The sequence below is a fragment of the Neofelis nebulosa genome, chromosome 7 (genome assembly GCF_028018385.1).
Source record: "Neofelis nebulosa isolate mNeoNeb1 chromosome 7, mNeoNeb1.pri, whole genome shotgun sequence".
NCBI lineage: Eukaryota > Metazoa > Chordata > Mammalia > Carnivora > Felidae > Neofelis > Neofelis nebulosa.
In genome coordinates, this window is record NC_080788.1 from 49,541,017 (window position 1) to 49,562,613 (window position 21,597).

The window sequence follows — 21,597 nt, forward strand, 5'->3', positions numbered from 1 at the left end:
GCTTGCTCCAGCCTACACCACTGGTCACCTCCACTTGGTTCCTCCGGCATCTCTGGTTCAGCATGTCATTGGCTCCTCCAAGCATATCTTCTACTATTTCTGTTGGTCAACACAGGCTGGAAACTTGGGAGCTTTCAGACTCCTTCTCATTAATCCCTTCTTTCAACAGTTCCATTTAGCCAAGCCATCTTGTGTGTATGTATAACAAAATCCACAATGGCTAGCCTGGCTCTCAAAGCTCTCTGAGATCTACCCTTAGCCTAACTATTCTACATGACTTTCACTCATGCACCCTTCATTGAACTCTTCCCCATTACTCATCCCTGATCCACATGTTCCTGTCCGTGAGCCTTTGCTTATATTCTATCCTTGGCCTTTCTCTCCTCCTCCCTGTGCTTACTATAAAAATTAAATTGTCCTCACATGCACTTCTTCAGTGAAGCCTCCCTCTCCTAAAAAAAAAAAAAAAAAAAAAAAAAAGAACTACCAGTAACCTCTCCTTCTTTTGAATTCCCTTAGAGCTTTAACAGATCTCTTTGTAGCAGCTTCTCCTGTCTTGCATAATTATTTGTACCTTTGTCTTAGCTCCCCTAACACACTGTTATGGAAACAAATTTGAAACAAACTGATTATTTTAATTTGCTAATCTTAAAGATGAGGAAACTGAGGGGCGGTTGGGTGGCTTAGTCGGTTGAGTGTCCAACTTCGGCTCAGGTCATGATCTTGCAGTTCCTGAGTTCAAGCCCCGCATCGGGCTCTGTGCTAACAGTTCAGAGCCTGGAGCCTGCTTCAGATTCTGTGTCTCCCTCTCTCTCTGCCCCTCCCTCACTTGCACTCTGTCTCTCTCTCTGTCTCTCAAAAGTAAATAAACATTAAAAAAAAAAAAAAAAGGTGAGGATACCAAGTTCCAGGAGACTGCCTTTGAAGCCACACAGCCACAAAATCGAAGATTAAAATCCAAATCCCCTAATTCTCAAACCAGCCCTCTCCTCTACATTTGTTTATTTATTACTGAAAAGTATCTACTAAGTGCCAGGCATTTTAAAAAGCTTTTTACAAATATAAACCCATTCCATTTCCATTTTATAGATGAGGAAACTCAATTCAAACCCAAGTAGTCTGGTTCCAGAGTCTGTACCTTTAATCACTATGCCAGCCTGCCCTTCTCCCTGAGAGGGAGCAGGGATTTGGAGTTATGTGTTGCTGATAATAATTATTTTATTACTATTAATGTTTTCATCAGTATAACATTATTGTTATACGTTGGCACTCTTGTAAAAACTTTGTGAATAAATTTATTTCCTCTTCCTAACAGCCTCGAGAGGTAGATTGTGTTATTGTCATCATAGCTATCTTACAGGTGATTTTAACCAAGGTACAGAGAGAAATTAACTTCCCCCAGGTTGCACAGTAGTGACCAAGTTAGAATTGGAATCCAGGCAGCCTGGGCCTGACAGCGCAGACCGTCAGGATTGTGCTAGACTGTATCTTAGCTTCCAGGTAGCGCTGAGTCATTAGGAAAGTTGTCTTCTGTTTGTCTCAGCATCCTTCTCTATAGAGGTCGGGTGACAAAAGCAATAACCTAGCTCACAGGGTTTTATAAACTCCGTGTGAAATATTCATATATATGACAAATACTAATCCAAGGCACCCTTTTTTCTTTTCATTGCCTTTCATTTCATGCAGGCCTTCATTTGGTGAAACTTAAGCAACAGCCGTATATCATGCATACCTGTTTTGAATTGCTCATTCATAGTTTTAGCTGGTACCTGAATGGCTCCCACCTTCACTAGCTGGATGAGTGGGGGCCATCACTCTCCATACCGGCACATAAATGCCATCTAGTGTTAGAGAAGAGAAATGCAAGTTATTCAGGTAAAGCACTGGAAGACCTGAGTTTTTTGTTGTTTTGTGGTCTTTGGGAACATGTATGCAATGAAAATTGGGTATATTATAGCACAGTTTTTGAAGGTTACTTAAAATGTCTAAAGATACCATTAATGTGCAATTATTGTTAAATCATATGCTTTTAGAATGGATTTTAGGTCCTTGATCAGTACATCTTTAAAAGATTTTGGGGTGCCTGGGTGGCGCAGTCGGTTAAGCGTACGACTTCAGCCAGGTCACGATCTCGCGGTCCGTGAGTTCGAGCCCCGCGTCAGGCTCTGGGCTGATGGCTTGGAGCCTGTTTCCGATTCTGTGTCTCCCTCTCTCTCTGCCCCTCCCCCGTTCATGCTCTGTCTCTCTCTGTCCCAAATATAAATAAATAATAAAATAAAAAAATAAATTAAAAAAAAACGTTGAAAAGATTTTGGCATTATGGCAAGTCTCATTGAACTTTTTTTCTTGCTCTGAGTTGTAGTCATTGAGGGTAATAAATACCTAATTGTTAAAACTGGTTATAATTAACTGAATTTGTTGTCTCCATCTGCTTGCTGTTCGTAATGCTAGTCCTCAAACTTCCATATTTCCATTTCATAAAACAATCTGTTCTTCCATTAGGGAAGAAATCTATTACATTGCTTCCCAAAGAATTTATATCATCAGGTAGGTTCTTTGTTAGCAGATGAGAGAGTATTAAGTTAACATGAAAGATGTGGGTGAAGGTGGTTTTGAAACTGAGAGTGTTATATACCATGTGACATGGTTGCCAAAACAGCAAGAATTCTTAGTGGCCATAAACACAGAACATAACTCTTTCAATCATAAATACATGTCAGACACATACTTGGAGCCTTTTCCTGCTCCCCAAACCAGGGAATATTAATGAGGACAGAAAATAGTTGGAGCTCAGCATTAATATTTGCTAACAGCTAATTTATTGACATTCTGGATTCTCGACCATGCCTGTATATTTATTTACCTTCACAAAGATGATTCCCAAGTTTAAGTGCACCACATTCTTGGTAGAATCTTTTCTGCTCTCCTGGGCAACTTTCCTCATTATTATAACAACAATAATATTGGACATTTAGTAATTATAGGAACTGTACAGAGTTTTTAATAGGCATAATTTCATTTGGGACTCTTAAAATCCCTGTAAGGGATTATATCTCTATTTTCCAAATGAAAATAACAAGGCTTAGCAAACTAAAAAATATGCTCAAGACTGTATGGTTAGTAAATAATACATACAGAATATTCATTTGCCAGTCTATACTCTGGTAGACTGAAATTAAAAGCAATTAAAATGGCTTCCTAATCCTTGAGTCTTCGTATAGTGCCTGACTTTGAGTAGGTACTTGATAAATGTTTGATACCTGTGACCAGACTTCTGGTTCTGATGCCTCCTGATGTGAAACACACCAGGGTGGAAGGGTTGGTAGTGAGAATGAATCAGAAAGGAAAGAAGGTGAGGCAAGTCCTAGAGCCAGAGGAGAAAAGAGAAGGGGTGTAGTCATAACAATGTTTTAGGAAGGAGATCTTCATTTTTCTGCCAAAGGTTGACTTTGTAATAAAAGGTACAAGTTATTCTGGCTGGGACCATGGTCATGTCAACTTAAGCTGACACTCACTAGAGATTAGTGTTAATTTGAGCTTTCTTTCTTGATCTTTCATCTCTATATATTGCTAAATCTTTAAGCAAGGTTAACCATAAATCCAAGTACTACCTATCTGAGCCATCACTCCTGAGACCATTAAGAATTAACTCTCATGAGTGGTTTTTATGCCCCTTGTGTTGAGTTTTGAAGCAAATGGAACCAACTCTCTCCCTTTCTCCTTTTTCCCTCACTGGGTTTTGGGAAGGCCTGTACTATTCTTTGTGGCTGCTCTTCCTGACTCTGCTGTTTTCCCCCTAAACCACATATAGCCTAAGTCTGCTGAGTCTCATGTAACCAAGCACCACATATGTGGCAATGACTGACTCGAGAAGGGCCGTTAGCAGGCCTTGGAAACTGGTTCTCTGTGTCATTTCAGTGTTGATCCTGGGTCTCTGCTCTGTCCTTTATGCAATGGAGGTTTTTTTCAGAACTGTAGAGTTTGAGTACTTGTGCTACTTATGCTAAGGTATATTACTTATGCATTTAACTATATTTAATAAGTTGGTCCTAACAGATGTTTTGTGGTTTTTTTTTTACTTTAATTTTGTTTTCATTGTGTAGGTGTCCTCTGTTTTCTTTCTTAGCTGATAACTCTATGGCCTGATAATGTTCATCTTGACATTATTATTTGAGGGCTCTGGTTCCCTGGGTCCATGACATCAAATTTCTAACAAATGATGCATAAAAATGGGCCATGTTGTTCCAGGGTCTCTGGATTAACAAACCAAAATTATGTAGTGACTAGATTTTGAGGTTGGAATCCTATTTCTTAAAGCTTTACAGGAAGGAGCACATGGCAAATGCACATGGCCCACTGCTCAGTATGGTCCCCAACCTGTCACTTTTATTTTTTTAAATGACATTCTTTGAAAAGCATAAAGAGTTGATCAGATGTGAACAAACATTAAATGGATTTTCTCTCTCAGATTTTTTTTTCCACATAGTATGTCTTCTGTTCTAATTTTTTCCACTAAAATCGTTTGCAAAATTATCCTGGATCTTGTACTTTTGTGTGTGTGGATACAAAGGAATCTCATGCACCTGATGTAGTTGGTTTGCTAGTCTAATAAGTTGCCTTTTCCTGATCTCATGGAAACGAGCAGGGGAAGGAACCCAGCACTGAGATGGTTGCTCTGGTGACTTGGTGATTTCCAGATGGGCACCAGAAGACTGCTCCTCCTCATGCTGGCTGGTTATAGAGTCTATGCCGAGTGGGTCGTACAGGTGCTGGGTGTGTTCAGGGAGCAACTCTTTTCTTTCATTTTCTCAGGATACATAAGCCTCTTCTGTCTGATCAACAAGAAAAGGTGAATTTGGGGTTTAGAATTTAATGTAGGCAGCTTGTTTTTTTATAGAGGAAAAAGGGAAAATGAAATCAATTTTAGGACTAAAAATAACCATTGAAGAGAAATATTCATGAAGTGTTGATTGATTGTTTGCACAATGGAAAAAAAGATTAATCTCTCCACCCAGACACATAACCCTCATCAAAATCAGCCTTTTGTGGGGCCCCTGGATAGCTCACTTGGTTAAGCGTCTGACTCTTGATTTTGGCTCAGGTAATCTTATGGTTCGTGAGTTTGAGCCCCACATCGGGCTCTGAGCTGACAGTGCAGAGCCTGCTTGGGATTCTCTGTCTCTCTCATTCTCTCTCAAAAATAAATAAATGTTTGAAAAAAATTAGCTTTCTGTGAGAGCTGGCCATATCCATGTCTGGCTTCTTGAGAATGTGAGCTACTTTAGTCAAACTCTGTCTCATCCATCCTTCCTTTTCAGTATTTCCTAATTCCTGGCATCATGTCCCACTCCCAGGAGACTTTCCTAAAGATACTCTTCTGATTGAGTAGAGACAATAAATATGTTTGAAGAACTAGACTGCAGAGAGCCAAATGAATTCCATTTGTACCCCTTCAGAGGGAGTATTTGTAAGATGACACTCAGGATTCAGTTGACTAAGGAGTTTAGCAGTATGTTAGGAGGAAGGAAAGAAGAACACAGATTAAAATTAAGTAGCCATTGGGGCGCCTGGGTGGCTCAGTTGGTTAAGCGGCCAACTTCAGCTCAGGTCACGATCTCGCGGTCCGTGAGTTCGAGCCCCGCGTTGGGCTCTGGGCTGATGGCTCAGAGCCTGGAGCCTGCTTCCAATTCTGTGTCTCCCTCTCTCTCTGCTCCTCCCCCGTTCATGCTCTGTCTCTCTCTGTCTCAAAAATAAATAAAACGTTAAAAAATTAAATTATGTAGCCATTAATCTGAACAGAAATCTTTGAATCTTAGAATTTTAGTGCTAAATGTTGGAAATCATTGAGTAATGAAATCCAAATATATTTCTGTGTTTTCTGCAATTATTTTATAAAATGTTTTAAAATATTTCTATTTTAAAATTCATTCTAAGGAGACAGACTTACCTGTTATGACAAAAGTCCATGTATTTGTGTAAATTTAAAGGACCCTATATTTTCTTGGTCATAGAAATATGTTAGTTTAGCTTTGTGTAACCCTGGACATCTAGTCAATACCTTGGTACCACGGTTTATAGAATGGGAATAACATATATATTATAGAATTTTGTTGTACTCAAATGAGATAATGTCTCAAAAAGCATTTTTTTAGTATAATCAAATATTAGTCTTCCTACTTTTTAATAAATATAGAAATGTTCTAAGTTGTATAAATTGTTCTCCTTTTAATGCATTTTAATATTAAATATTAGGATATATCAGTTTTTAAATGTACAAACTCTTAAATTATTTTGAAAATTTTAATAAACTTTACATTTTATTTTTGGATTTTTAAATGTTTAAATTCACTCTACAATTATTTTTATCCGTTTAGTCTAAGTTTTTCCACATTGGAGATATGTATATAAAGGATGATTTTTCCCTTATGAAATGTAGAATGTATTTCTGTGTTTATTATAATTTAGACAAGTATTACATAGGAATACATTAAAATTAGGAATATAACTACTATATGATCCAGCAGTCCTACTTCTGGATATATATCAAAAGGAAATGAAATCAGTATCTTGGAAGAGGTAGCTGCACCCCTATGTTCACTGCAGCATTTTTCACAGTAGCCAAAATATAAAAACAACCTATATGTCTTCTGACAGGTGAATGCATAAAGAAAACATGGCATATGTACGCAATGGAATATTATTCAGCCTTAAAAAAAAAAGAAGAAGAAAATTCTGCCATTTGCACAACATGAACGAACCTAGAGGATATTATGCATAGTGAAATACACCAGACACAGAAAGACAATTACTGTATGATTTCACTAATGTGCAGAATCCAAAACAGTTGAGCCCATAGAAGCAGGGAGTAGAATGGTGATTGCCAGGGGCTCAGGGGTGGGGGACATGGGTAGATGTTGCTCAAGGGTGCAAAGTTTCACTTATGTAAGGTGAATAAGTTCTAGAGATCTTAAGTACTATCATGGCATGGGGACTATAATAGCTTTCAATACTGTATTATATACTTGAGATTTACTAAAAGTGTAGATCTTGTTTTCAATATACATACACACACAAAATGGTAGCTATGTGAGATGATAGCTATGTTTATGAGTTCAATTGTAGTAGTCACTTCACAATGTATACATATGTCAAGCATCACCTTGTATACCTTAAATATATACAACTTCTTTTTGTTAACTGTACCTCAACAAAGCTGGGGGAGAAAAATACAGTATTTCTCAATAGTGTTTATTTTTGTCCCAAGTAAGTATTCTATAATTAAATGTTATAATAAACAGTCATACTGAAATATATTTGTATCATTAAACTTCTTGAATATGTTCTAAAATGTATCACTTAAAATGTATAACCATTTATATCCTCAAAAACCTGAATTTTTTTTTTTGTTTTTGTGTGCATGGGATGGAATTTGGTTTTCATATTGTGACTGTGAATGAACACCAGTAGAGGGAGCTCCAGCTCTTCTTTCTTGGTGAATTTAGGGGTCAGCTTGAAAATCAGATTCTGGAAAGGGCACACATTGAGATAAATAACGCATGGTTATGAAAATTTTTAAAGGTATTAAGGGATGACGATTATATTTCTTCTTAACTTTGAGAGGAAATAGTCTCACTTTGATTTCCATGCTTTCAAGTTAGCCACCCTCAAGTAACTAAACAAAAAACTTCTATGTCACGTAACCTCTTATAAGTGATCCATCAGGTTGCCTTTTAGAATCAAGAATCTGTCTCTGGTCAGTTGAGGAGGAGGAGGAGGAAGAGTAATAGTGGTAATGTTACTATCTGAAATGAGGTTAAGTAAAATTTTAAATAACTAATAGTCACACTAGCAAGGTCATACTAAGGTGAATTGCTGAGTCACTATATAGGATAGGGAAAGGAAAAAAAACATCTCAAACTGTGAGACATTCAGAAGATTTTTAAACCAAAATCTAGAAAGGTTCTAGAACCTTTGGTGATATCTAGAAGGCTGGACCAAATTATTACCTGTCAGTTTCTTTATAGACCCCAGAAGAAAATACCACGTGAGGCTACTGGCTTACAACAACATAGAAGATGGCTATCAGGCAGACCAGACAGTCAGCACTCCAGGATGCGTGTGTAAGTAAGAGTTATGGTAGCACATTTTAACTCTGTATGGTCCACAGTCTTTTTTCTCCTCTTCCTTCTCTAGATTTAAGTCTCATTACTAGTTGGAATCGTTGGTGGTCTTATATCTTCCATGGTGCCTAACATAGTTATCTTCAGCAAGTACCTGCTCAAAATAAATATTTAAGTGAGATGTATTTAATTATAAGAACCTATTTTACTTTTGCAAGCAAAAGACGATTAGAAATTTAACTGGGAAAAATAACCCTGAATACCTCTGCTTTAACCTTGAGGCTAATACTTTCTTCCAATTTCTGTTCAGTTTTACTTGTGCTAAGACCTGTTAGGGCTTATTGCTACTAAAGAGGGTTTGGGTTTAATTTTAAGTCCATTGCTGGCCTTCTGGATGTTTCAAGCTGGTAGTTTGACTTCTCAGTGCTTCTGTTTTACAATCTAAGTATTGATAATATTTGATTCCTTCTCTAACTCATGGAAGAGTTGCTGAGAATTAAATGATACATCTCTAGGTGTATCTATGAACCACTTTAGTGGAAGAAAGACTTACAGCCAACTTATATTGTGGGGAGTTAGGATTTTATCATTTTGCCACTTTCTATAGTAATTTTATGCCATGCGGTAAAGTAACATTGTCTTTTTCAATAGCTGTTCGTGATCGCATGGTTCCTCCTCCACCACCACCCCACCATCTCTATGCGAAGGCTAACACCTCATCTTCCATCTTCCTGCACTGGAGGAGGCCTGCGTTCACCACTGCACAAATAATTAACTACACCATCCGCTGTAACCCTGTCGGCCTGCAGAACGCTTCTTTGGTTCTATACCTTCAAACGTATGTAGCTTCTATTAATAGTGTTTTTCTTTGCTCTTCTCCCCACTCATACTTGTTTCTTACCATCTTCGGCCAGCTTACGCTTTACCTGAAAGCAATTGTCTCAGGACTTCCCTTACTTATAAAATGGCTGGGAGTTTTGCATCTTTACCGTATCGAGTTCTGAAAACTGTATCTTTTGACATTTAGTTTCTGTAAATGATTTTTTGTTGTTGTTTCCCCAGCCTCACGCAGTAAGATTAGATGAGAAGCTAGTATTACTTTCAAGTGGCTAAAATTAGCATAGTTAAAGGAAGAAACAAAAGACCATTTTTATGCTAGCATCAAAAAATAAAACGAGTATTCTGTTTTCTTGGTTATAGTTAGAAAGATGCCCATCATTATGATTTAAAAGAATGATTTGATGGGGCGCCTGACTGGCTCAGTTGGTTAAGTGTATGACTCGGTTTCAGCTTAGGTCATGATCTCAAGGTTTATGGGATGGAGCCCCACCTCAGGGGCTGCCTGCACAGAGCTTGTTTGGGATTCTCTCTCTGCCCCTCCCCCCCTCAGCTACCTGCCCCTCCCTACCCCCCCCACTCATGCTTGCTCTCTCTCTCTCAAAATAAATAAACTTTAAAAAAAGAATGATTTGACTTGTAGTATTTCAGAGGAAATCATTTTGTATTGGGACATTTCTATACTGCTAATTTCCTAGTTTCCTTTCAGAGAGGCAACTTGTAGGCTAATTTATATAGGATAGTACTATCCTATATAATGTAGTATTTTAATAGTCAAATGAGATTGCTCTTTTAGGCTAAAAAATTGTTTTAAAGAAAATGAGGTGATAAATAAGAACAGTATGCTTTACCTATATTAACTGGAAATACTGATAATCTTTTAGAAACAATGCACTACCAGCATTAACGACTTCATTGCTCGTTATTATAGATCAGAAACTCACATGTTAGTTCAGGGTCTAGAACCCAACACCAAATATGAATTTGCTGTACGATTGCATGTGGATCAGCTTTCCAGTCCCTGGAGCCCTGTTGTCTACCATTCTACACTTCCAGAAGGTAAAAACAGTTATCTAAATGTGTAAAAATATATATGTGTCGCTTTAAAAAAGATACTACCCTCGTTGACACCTTGGTTGACCTGTATGCATTTGTTTTGTTTCTTAACTTTTGAAATTTATTTTTTTTATTATATATTTTTTAAAAAGTTCTTCTTACCGCATGTATTGCACAAGTAGATGGGCTTAAGTCTAGCCCCTCTCTTTAGGGAACATTAAATTTTCTAAAATCAGGTGTGCTATTCAAGACTGCACCCAAATAATTAAAAATGGAAGGAAATAGTGTATTTAATGATGTTAGGAGCCCACATTAGAGCAAATGTGAGTGGTAGGTTATGTGCACAGTGCGGTGAATGTGATCCCTGACTGAGCACCATTTCTGTAGCTTACCTGTGCCTCTTGCTGAGGTATTTCATGTGTGTGGGACTGCATTTCCTTTTCTCTAGGATGAAGGTAAAGGAATGGATGATCTATATAAGGACCATTGCGGCTCTGTTCTAATTATGCTGAGAGAAACAAAGGAAGGACATTTACTCCAGTGAACATAGGGCCTCTTTACTGTGGTTTTGGCTGTATTCCCATATGTGATGTGGTACCAAAACCCAGCTCTTCATACTTTTAGTTCATATTAAACTGGGGTCAACTAAAACCCAAGATTTTACTGCTTTCCCAGATACAAATCATTAGTCTAAAGTCTGCCCTGTAAACTCACTGATTCACAACTTTTTGGAGAATAACTAAATATTTTGGTCTCAGAAGTATTTCCTTCAGTGGCTTCCTGGATCAGCTAAATATATATTCTGTACATTTTAGTAATAAATGTAGTTTAAATTCAATACCTAAACGGGGTATGAGACTCAATATTTAATGGGCAGTTGCTACTGGTGGAATTGTAAACTTTTCTAGTTATCAGTTTGGCAAAACAATATCAAAAGTCCTAAACATGCTTACACCCTCTGATTCAGTAATTCCCCATCTAGGAATCTACCATATCCTTTTTCATGATGTTTTAAACATTATAAAAATGAAATTACCTCTCAGAAAAAGTATCACCCTTATCACTAGTGATCTGTAATAGCTGTGATGCTGAGATTTTTTTTATAGTGGTTTCTAGTTTTTCTAACTCTTTTCCATGACTATCCATCTATTAACTGGGTATTTGAGTGTTTATCACCATTTAATCCTGGTAATACAGTATTTTTTACATGTGTGCACAGCCCCAGCAGGCCCACCGGTTGGAGTAAAAGTGACCTTGATAGAGGATGACACTGCTCTGGTTTCTTGGAAACCCCCTGATGGCCCAGAGACCGTGGTCACACGCTATACCATCTTGTATGCGTCCAGGAAGGCCTGGATTGCAGGAGAATGGCAGGTCCTACACCGAGAAGGTAAATATCATAAATTATCAAAGAAGATGGAAAGTAAGGTTACTGATGATAAGGAAACAGATGGAAAGAAGGATCTAGTTTATTTTAAATTTATATTTATCAAGTAAAAACTTATTAAGGATTTGGGCTTTTTAAAAAAAATTTTTTTAATGTTTATTTTTGAAAGAGAGACAGAGCATGAGTGGGGGAGGGGCAGAGAGAGAGGGAGGCAGAATCCAAAGCAGGCTTCAGGCTCTGAGCTGTCAGCACAGAGCCCGACACGGGGCCCGAACTCACAAACTGTGAGATCATGACCTGAGTCTAAGTCAGATGCTCGACTGACTGAGCCACCCAGGCTCCCCAGGGCTTTTTTTTTTTTTAATGTTTATTTACTTATTTCTTTATTTTAAGAGAGAAAGTATGAGTGGGAAAGGGGCAGAGAGAGGGAGAGAGAGAATCCCAAGCAGGCTCTGCGCTCTGTTTCACCAACCGTGAGATCATAACCTGAGCTGAGATCAAGAGTGGGAAGCTCAACTGACTGAGCTCCCCAGAGCCTCAAGCACTGAGGTTTTATTCAGAGAGCATTGGGAATCCATCAGCATATCTTAAGCATGAGTATGTGATTCACATTTGAATATTGTGAATAGAAGGGGTTTGGTCCAGGAGAAATGGGTAAGAGTAATGCAGAGACTAGGAGGTCTCTATAGTGGTCCAGGAAAGAGACAATAAGCCTGGATGAGATCACTGAGGATTGAGATGGAAAGGAGAGGACAGTTAAAAGATACAGGGGAGGTGAACTTGACAGGACTGGGTAGTTTATGTAGAGAAGGAGAGGGGTAAGGAAGGGAGAATCGTTACAGATGATTACTAGATTTCTAGTGGTGGTGTGTCTTACCCTGGAGTAGCAAACGCTGGAAGAAGACCTGGTTGAAGGTAGCAGACCTGTATACAGCTACTAAAACGGCCCACTTACAAATAAATTGGCCCATATAAATAACTAGGGTCCACTTAAGTACAGGGAAAAGCTGAATGGGACATAGGAACACTGAATTTAGTTTTTGTGACACTGATTTTTATTTTTAGCTGAGAAAAACTAAATTCTAAAACATTTTAACATTCTTACTGCTTTTATCATTCTATCCTTTTTAAATTTTTGAATCTTCCATTTGGACAAGTCTCACATACCAGTTTTCAGATGGGCCATCACATAAATGGTAAAGCTTTATTATTTTGGCGCTTCCTTAATTCAGACATGCATACTGGGAAAAGAACAGCTTGCCAAGCAATTAAAAACTTAAGAAGGATTTTAAGAAGGAAATTTGTTGGCCATCTACATATTCTAAACACTTTGCAGTGTTTATATTTCTTCATACATTTTACCTTTTGAAGGGAGTATTTACCTAATTAAAATAGGTGTGGATATAATATAAAACTCGTGTGGATATAATATAAAACTCTCTATGCAAATGTAAAACAAACAAGTGGTGACTTTAGTTGGAATTTTAAGAGTCATATATTCATATTTTTCATTCTGTAGAAGCTCCACTAAGTAATGATTTCCTGGTCACTGAAGAAGCTTGAATGTAATAAGTACTTGACAGCAATGCAGTTTTATGTGTGTATCAATTGATCTATTGCTTCCTAATAAACCACTTTAAAAATTAGCCATCTTACTTTCTCACAGTTCTGTGAGTCAGCAATTTGGACTGGGATCAGCTGGGCAGTCTTTCTCTTGGTCTCTTCTGAGGTCACTCATGAGACTAAAATCATCTCATGATTTCAACAGAGTATGGGTAGCTTAAAAACAGCAGGAGAGAGTTCCAGCATCAGGAGGAGAGGGAGGAAGCTGCACGTACAAAGCTTTGCAAGCCTCTGCTTGTTTCATATTTGCTAATGTCCCACTGGGCAAGGCAAATCAGATAGGCAAGCCCAGAGTTAGTGTGGGAGAGCACTGCCCTTGGGTGTGGATAGACAGAGGCACCATTTATTTAGGGCTATTAGTCTTACAGGCTACCACAGTATTCTTTAAATGTATACTTTAGTTTTAGTTAATTCCAAAATGATTTATTGACACATTTGACAAACTTGATTTAATGAGGTGTTATTTATAAGTAATTAATCTTATAAGTAATTTATCACAGAAGCACATATTCCCTTTAGCTCTTCATTTGTACCTGGCTAAAAAGAAACAGTATTTTGTTTTGGTTCCTTTCATTGCATTCATTTGTCAGTTTCAAACAAGGTTCAGAAAACAGTATTTTGCCTCACTGATGACCCAGTAGTGAAATGGATTGTAATTGCAGGTTTTTACATCTATATAAGCCTTTCTAACTATATAATCATGCATGGGAGAAAAAATCTATTTTTGCCATTATCCTACTTTTGTGATTTTAAGACACATTCTTAGCAAAAAGCGTTTGTCTTTTGTTAAGTATAGAGAACGCCTTTTTATAGCTAATGTTAGTATTTCATAGAGGACAAAATGAATAATATAGGTTAAAAAAAAACCATTGAATTTATTTTTTTGAGAGCAAAAAACATAAATGGTTTGAGTCATCCACTTTTATTTAAAAAAATTTTTTTAATGTTTATTTATTCTTGAGGGAGAGAGAGAGAGAAACAGAATGTGAGTGGGGGAGGAGAAGAGAGAAAGGGAGACCCAGAATCAGAAACAGGCTCCAGGCTCTGAGCTGTCAGCACAGAGCTGGATGCGAGGTTCGAACTCACGAGCCAAGCTGTGACATCATGACCTGAGCCGAAGTCAGACGCTCAACGCGCTGAGGTTGGCACCCAGGCACCCCGGAGGCACCCCTTTTAAACCAAAAGCAAAACCACAACATGACATTTAAAGAAAGAAATAGAATGTAAAATGGTCTTTCATGTCTAATTATGGCAACTTTCAGAAAAGGTAAAAGGATAGAAAGATGAGGGAAAAGGAAGAGGAAAAATATCAGTATTTCTTTCCTATATATCTATTAATCTTCTATACATATTTTATTATACATTTTATGTGTATATTTAACTCACATATTTATTACCAAGTGGAATAAGATTTTCTCGTTAGTGAAAACGTTAAAAGTTTTTTTATGTTTATTTTTGAGAGAGAGAGAGAGATAGAGTGTGAGCAGGGGAGGGGCAGAGAAAGAGGGAGACACAGATTCCAAAGCAGGCTGCAGGCTCTGAGCTGTCAGCCCAGAGCCTGACGCAGAGCTTAAACCCACAAACTGTAAGATCATGACTTCAGCTGAAGTTGGACACTCAACCGAGTGAGTGACCCAGTCCTCTCCATTAATGAAAACATTTAAAAAAATGTTCATGATGACCAGATGATATTTGTGGCTAAAATTGTACATGGTGAAATGATGGGGCAGAAATGTGATATGAAATTATACTTGTGTATAATTTAAAGTGATTCAGAAATTATAGTCTTTACCTTCCTGATCTGCAGTAAATCATCACAAACTAGTCAATTATTTTAAAATCTAAAAGGCACTGAGAAATTATGCCCTATATTATAGCAATTCCTGAACTCTATTTCTCATAATGTGAGTGTCCCAAGATTATCCAAGATGTCCCTTGTTCAAAAAAAAAAAAAGTTCTATGAATAAATAAATTTGGTCTAAATAAAGATATCATTTCCGCCTATTAGGGATTCACGCTGGAAATTAAAGTCCTTCAGTAAAGGAATCCATTTAACTCAACATTTGCCAAATAGAATACCAATAGTAGGAACAAATTGATTTATTAAATGAATTCTTACTGAGAGATTACTGTGTGACAGGCTCTTTTCTAGGCATTGGCAGTACTACAGTGAACAAAACAGTGTTCCTTCCCCATTGAAACTTATATCTCAGGTAACACACAAACAAATATGTAAATGTTCAGGTATGTCCTAATGTTATAAAGAAAGCTACAATGGGGGAAGAGACAAAGTGATGGAGGTAGTAAGGTTAAGTTCTTTTGGAAGAAAAGTCATCTGAGCAGAGCCATGTGGATATAGGAGGAAGTACAAAGGCCATGAGACAGAAGTGTGCTTAGCATGTTAGAGGAACAAGAAGGCCAGAGAGGCTAGAGTAAGGGACAGAGCAAGCAGTAGAAGATCAGGGGGAAGGAAACCAAGGGCAGATCTTATAGGCTGGACTTTATAGACCACACATTTTATTCTAGGAGAGATGGAAGACATTGGAGACTTTGATCAGATTTACATTTTGAAAGGATTACTCTGGGGGTTCCTGTGTGGCTCAGTTAGTTAAGCGTCCGATTTTGGCTCAGGTCATGATCACATGATTCATGAGTTAGAGCCCTGCACTGGGCTCTGCACTAAAAGTGTAGAGCCTGCTTGGGATTCTCACTTTTCTCTCTGCCCCTCCCTGACTCACACTCACAATTCTCTCAAAATAAAAAAAATAAACCTTAAAAAAAATTTTAAAGGATTACTCTGGCAACCACCTGAAAAACTGATTATAAGCAGGTAAGTGTAGAAGTTGAAGAGACCATTGGACATACAGCTGTCCACGTGAGAGTTAATGGGCATTTGGACAGGAGTGATCATGAGGAATGTAGTAAGAAGCTATAAGAACACAATTTGAAACAACAGCATGCTAGATTTGCTGCAGATTGATACGGAGTGTAAGGAAAAAAGAGAAGCAAAATTGACAAGATAAATCAAAGGCTTGGTTTTTTCACGTACAGAGGTTGATTAAACAGTGTGAGGGTTAAAATCATGGGAGAGGTGTGGAAAAGTTAGTGGTATAACTAAGAAATAATCACCATGTACGTGATCTTTAAAACTATAGGACTAGAAAACAATCACTTAGTGAAGACAGAAGTGAGTTCTGAGACTGCATTCTGGAGTGCTTCTCCAGCCTCAAAATCTTTCCCTTTGCTTTTTTATCCTAAATGAACACTCCTTTGGTGACAGGTATTTCGTATTTTAATAGAAGTTCAGTTGGCGTTTACTGAGAATTATATGAAGCATTATGCTAGCCACCTTAAGCTGTTCAAATGTGCAAAATATTTCTGTCTTCCAGAAGGGAAAGAAGGGAAGGTCAGAGGTGAGGAAGAAGACTCCCTTTCATTGAGTGTATACACTTATGTCAGAGACTTGCCAGTGGTAGTTTATTTAATGCTTTCTAATAATTATATGAGGTGGGAATTATTGCCCCCATGAGGAAATTAAAGTTCAGTAACGTGCCCCAAGTCACAAATTACATAGTTGGGAGCATGCCAGCATTTGATCAACATTGATCCAACACTGAGGCTATTGTACTGTCTGGTTTGTGAAACTCCAGAACAGCTAAAGATTAAGATACATGTGAACAGCTGTGGACCAGAGTAGTCACATTAATTGAGATTGAGCTAGTCTGCTGGGAGAATATAGGGACAGGCATATCACTTCAACATTTGGGAACTGCTTTGAGTAAACGGTTTTGTTCTTCAGAAAGGAGCCAGAATGTTAGTTTCCTTTTTGGTGTGAAGGACGATTCTTTTCATGGGACATGTCCACACAGCTCATCTGTTTATAAAACTTAAAAGATTTTTAATTTCAGGTAGGGATTGGTTTTTTCCAAGCACTTTAAAAAATTAATGTAAAGTATTCTATGCTAAAATGAAAACTCAATTTATTTATATGTCTATTGTAAAGAAATTGAAATGATTTTCCTTCTAGCTAACTGTAACCTGTCACAATACATCTTTGTTTTTTTTAAATTCACCTGGCTGAGAATATGGTAGCCATAGAAAGACTCTTCCTGATTCTAAATAAGGGTCAGTTTGTTTATTTAACAGTTGTGTACTCATGTAGCTCACACTGTCTTCAGGCCAAGCTGAAACCAGAGAACATGAAAACAAGTATGTTCAGCCCTCGCCTAGCTACTTGCTTCAGCTGCCTCACACCATGTGACCTCAGAGGTGGCCTCTGAATCATGACCTGAGCTCTGAGATCACCCCACATTTCACTTGCATAATGAAATATACTCTAGCAAGTGTAGGAGAATAGTGAGGTCTGGCCTGGGGGTGACTGCTATAAGCTCTTTGAAGCTATTATTTTCTTTAATTTATTTATTTGAATTTAAGTTATTTAACATACAGTGTAGTATTGGTTTCAGTAGTAGAGCCTAGTGATTCATCACTTACATATAATACCAAGTGTTCATCCCAGCAAGTGCCCTCCTTAATGCCCATCGCCCATTATAAGGATGCTTTGAGTCGGGGAAAAAGTGAGATGAAGTCATCTTAGGGAAACTAGGTTCCCTGTGAATATCAGCCCACAAATGCAGGCTTGGGACAACTTTCTCGTTGGACACTCTTACATCTACATTATTAACGTTAGAATTAATTCCTAGGGTGGGAATCCCTTTTGTAAAAAAATACTTTAGTGCAGTGGCAGAGCAAGAGCAGAGAGACCCCACAAGTAATAACAGTACACATATAGGAATCCTTCTTAGCCATCGTGCCAACAGAGGAAAGATCTTTTGATACCATATATATATATATATATATATATATATATACATTTAAGTGATGGTTCCTTTGGAGGATAGTAGATGCTAAGCAGAATATCAGTGGTAGTTTCGATAGTTAATCTGAGATCTAGGTCTTCAACACTCTGAGGTTCCTACATAACCAGCATTTTCCTTCCTTTTTATTTTCAAGAAATTTTAGATAATGATTGAGAGAGTGAGAAATATATTCATACTTTCAAAAATAATTGTGTTGTTTCTATTTAAGAAGTAAGAACAAGATCCTCTGTCACAAGTGATTACTATAAATAGTTTAAACATTTCTTTTTTTTCCGTTTTGTTTGTTTATTTTTTTAAGTAATCTCTGTACCCAGTGTGGGGCTCACACTCACGACCTCAAAATCAAGAGTCACATGCCCCACAGACTAAGCCAGGCAGGCATCCCTAAACATCCCTAAAGGATCCCTAAACATCCCTTTTTCTAAAAGAAAAAAAGACTTTCACATTGGATTTAAAAAATCTAACTATGACTGTTGAATCTGGCTTCATTGTACCATTCTCTCTTTGTTTGAAATATTCTAAAGAGTTTTTTTTCTCTTTAGAATACTCTCTATGTTTGAAATATTCTAAAGAATTTTTAATGCTGTTTGTATCCATACGTATGTAAAGAGCAAATTTTATGTATATATAAAATCTGATGGGATAAAAAACATTATATAAAAACCTAAACAAAAATACATACAACTTTAAAAAACTCCTAAAACAAAATTACAGAGAAGGATTATATAGAGGCAGTGCGCATGGTACAACGTTAAGTGAAAACTCTAAAATATAAAAAATTCATGTAGGAAATATGTACTCATACATGTACAGTGTGTATGCATGTATGCAGGAACACGCATGCACGCGCGTGCACACACACACACAAATCAAAATGTTAACAAAGGGAGATTGTCACCTTATTTACATCTGTATTTTCCAAATGTTCTACAATAAACATGTGTTACTTTTATAATCAGGAAAACATTTTTCAAATAAAGGGTCATGGTTGTGTGTTTTTTTAAAAGATAAATAAGGTTTACTTAAATTTGTAATTTGATATATTTATAGGGGCAATAACCATGGCTTTGCTAGAAAACCTGGTGGCAGGAAATGTGTACATTGTCAAGATATCTGCATCAAATGAGGTGGGAGAAGGACCCTTTTCAAATTCTGTGGAACTGGCAGTCCTTCCAAAGGAAACCTCTGAGTCAAATCAGAGGCCCAAGCGTTTGGATTCTGCTGATGCCAAAGGTCTGTATACTGCCACAGTCACTGATTTTTCTTAAGAATGTACAGTATTTTTTTTTCAGCTCTTCTGTACTGTTTTTCCTCTCCTAGCATGGCCATACCCCTAAACCTTCACTCAGCTCTTTGAGTTGTTGCTCCATGGCTGTTCCCTGCATCCTAGAAGTAAACAAACTTTACCTCAGAATTAACTGCAGTTTTCAGACCACTGTGTCCCAGTTACTTCTCTTCCCAGCTGTGCAGCCACCAAGACAAAGGAGCCACATGGCCCGAGGACTGATGGGAGTAGGCTTCCAGAGAGGTTTCGTGGAAATAAACAGCAGTGCTGGTTGTGGTGTTCAAGCTGAAAGCATGGTTTTCATTAAGAGTTTTTACCACAGAAAAACAGCCTTTCCAGAGAGAAAGTTGTTTCTCTCCAGAAAAACAATAAATAGAAGAAATATCTTTAAAGAGACACCCTCACTCCATTCAGGGCAATTGTCATGTCCTGAAGGAAACCAGGGCCTCCTGTCGTACAGGACAAGCCACCTTCTTTTCCTCCTCTTTGGGGAAGTGGGCCTGTGGAGAGGGAGGGGCTTTAAATGGAGGAAATGCCAGCTGAACTTGACAGGGCTCGTAGCTCCTCGGGTAGTCATTCAGTATCTTACTGCTATGTGTGCAGGTGTGGGGGGGGGGGTGGTGAGAGAAGAGAAAGACAGGGAAGGAGAGAGCGAAAAAAAAGAGAAAGGGCAGAGCTTTAAGCACTGGAGGGAGGTAGCAGTGGTAGCTACCTTATCATGGGAAAAGGAGAGCGAGGCTCATATTCACTTCTCAAATACCTTGCTACTCAGAGCGTTTAGGGACTAGCAGCATGAGTATCACCCGAGAGCTTGTTAGATTAGATGTGCAGAATCATGGGCCCCACCCCCAATGTAGTGAATCAGCATCTGTATTTTAACATATCTCCTAGTGATCATGTGCACATTAAAGTTGGAGGAGCCCTGGTAAGTAAATGCAAACATGTACATGGAAAACTAATCTTTAATATACAAGATCTGCTTTTAAGGTAATATGACATGAAAGCTACCCTTTGGTTCATCAAGAAACATATATGCCTTGTGTCTTTCAGCATTGTAAGTTATGCACTGGCGTTCATGTTTGATGTAATAATGTAGTATTTAGAACTTGTATTTGGAATCTTCGTTATGCGAAGATAAACTGATCTTTGAGATGACCAATACAAGAGTAATACTTTTCTGCTTAGACACAGATACTGCCAAAAATTTTTCCTATGAGAGGAAGAAAAGTTACAGAAAAGCATTTATCAATTATGATAAATGGAACCATTTATTTTTCTGATTGATTCTGAGTGTACGTGTTTCTGCTTCTAGTTTATTCAGGGTATTACCATCTGGACCAGAAATCGATGACTGGCATTGCTGTGGGCGTTGGCATAGCCTTGACCTGCATCCTCATCTGCGTTCTCATCCTCATATACAGAAGTAAAGCCAGGTGTGTTTCCATTGCTAGACACTTTGAGGTGGTTAAAAAACATTTAAATTACAGTAACCACAGGAAGCAAATTGAGGTCAAGGGCCTTCAGGAGCAACTGGGATTTTCCACTTTAAAATAATGTTATTTCAGTTCTTAATTGCTATAGAGATGTGCTCACTTTGGGAGGAGATTATTTTTTTTGCCCTTTGAAAAAACTGTACCAATAAAATATTCTTTAGAAAAAAAAATTTAATGTCTATTTACTTTTGAGAGACAGAGACAGAGAGACAGAGAGCAAGGCGGCTAGAGGCACAGATACAGGGAGACACAGAGTCCAAAGCAGGCTCCAGGTTCTGAACCGCCAGCATAGAGCCCAACATGGGGCTTGAACTCACAAACTGTGAGATCATGACCTGAACCAAAGTCAGACGCTTAACGACTGAGTCACCCAAGTGCCCCACCAATAAAATATTCAATGAGACCCTAGTTTCCTCATTTCCTTTTTATTTTGAGAAGTACAAAATATATCCTTTGGTTTCTTTTTTAAAATGGCACACTTAATCTGATGTATGTGCTGATTGAGAAGATTCCTTACTCTCTGGAATATTTTCACACTTAAGTAGCCTGCCATTGAGAGCTCCTCCCTTACTTCCTCCACAGGGCATGTGTTTGGGATTCTCCAGACATGGGGTAAAACAAATACAATAATTAGGGATCTGTCCTTTGTATAAATTGTTAGTCTTATTTGTAGTTCGACTTGGGCTAAACCCTCAGTATTCAGTAAATTTGTCTGTATCTAACCTTTTATGTTTTGGCTTTTGCTTTTATTTATCCTAAAGTTTTTTACTGTATTTTAAAAAAGCAAACTCAGATACACATTATTTTTGGATAATCCCTATCACTAGACTCCCTCCATTAGCACTGATTATCAGAATTTACCCTGTAAGTTTTGTACTTGTGCATAAAAACGTACTCAGAAAGCATATTATGTTAA

At 37.8% G+C, this 21,597-nt stretch overlaps 1 protein-coding gene across 1 annotated transcript in view; it reads left to right on the forward strand.

Annotated features, from left to right (window-relative positions):
* Positions 1-21,597, forward strand: part of PRTG (protogenin) — a 128,598-nt gene that overhangs the window by 98,745 nt on the left and 8,256 nt on the right. Inside the window, exons 12-17 of the mRNA XM_058737650.1 lie at positions 8,025-8,120; positions 8,772-8,958; positions 9,889-10,016; positions 11,233-11,403; positions 18,954-19,136; positions 20,501-20,621. Coding sequence (XP_058593633.1) covers positions 8,025-8,120; positions 8,772-8,958; positions 9,889-10,016; positions 11,233-11,403; positions 18,954-19,136; positions 20,501-20,621 — 886 coding nt within the window. The remainder of the gene's footprint in view (positions 1-8,024; positions 8,121-8,771; positions 8,959-9,888; positions 10,017-11,232; positions 11,404-18,953; positions 19,137-20,500; positions 20,622-21,597) is intronic.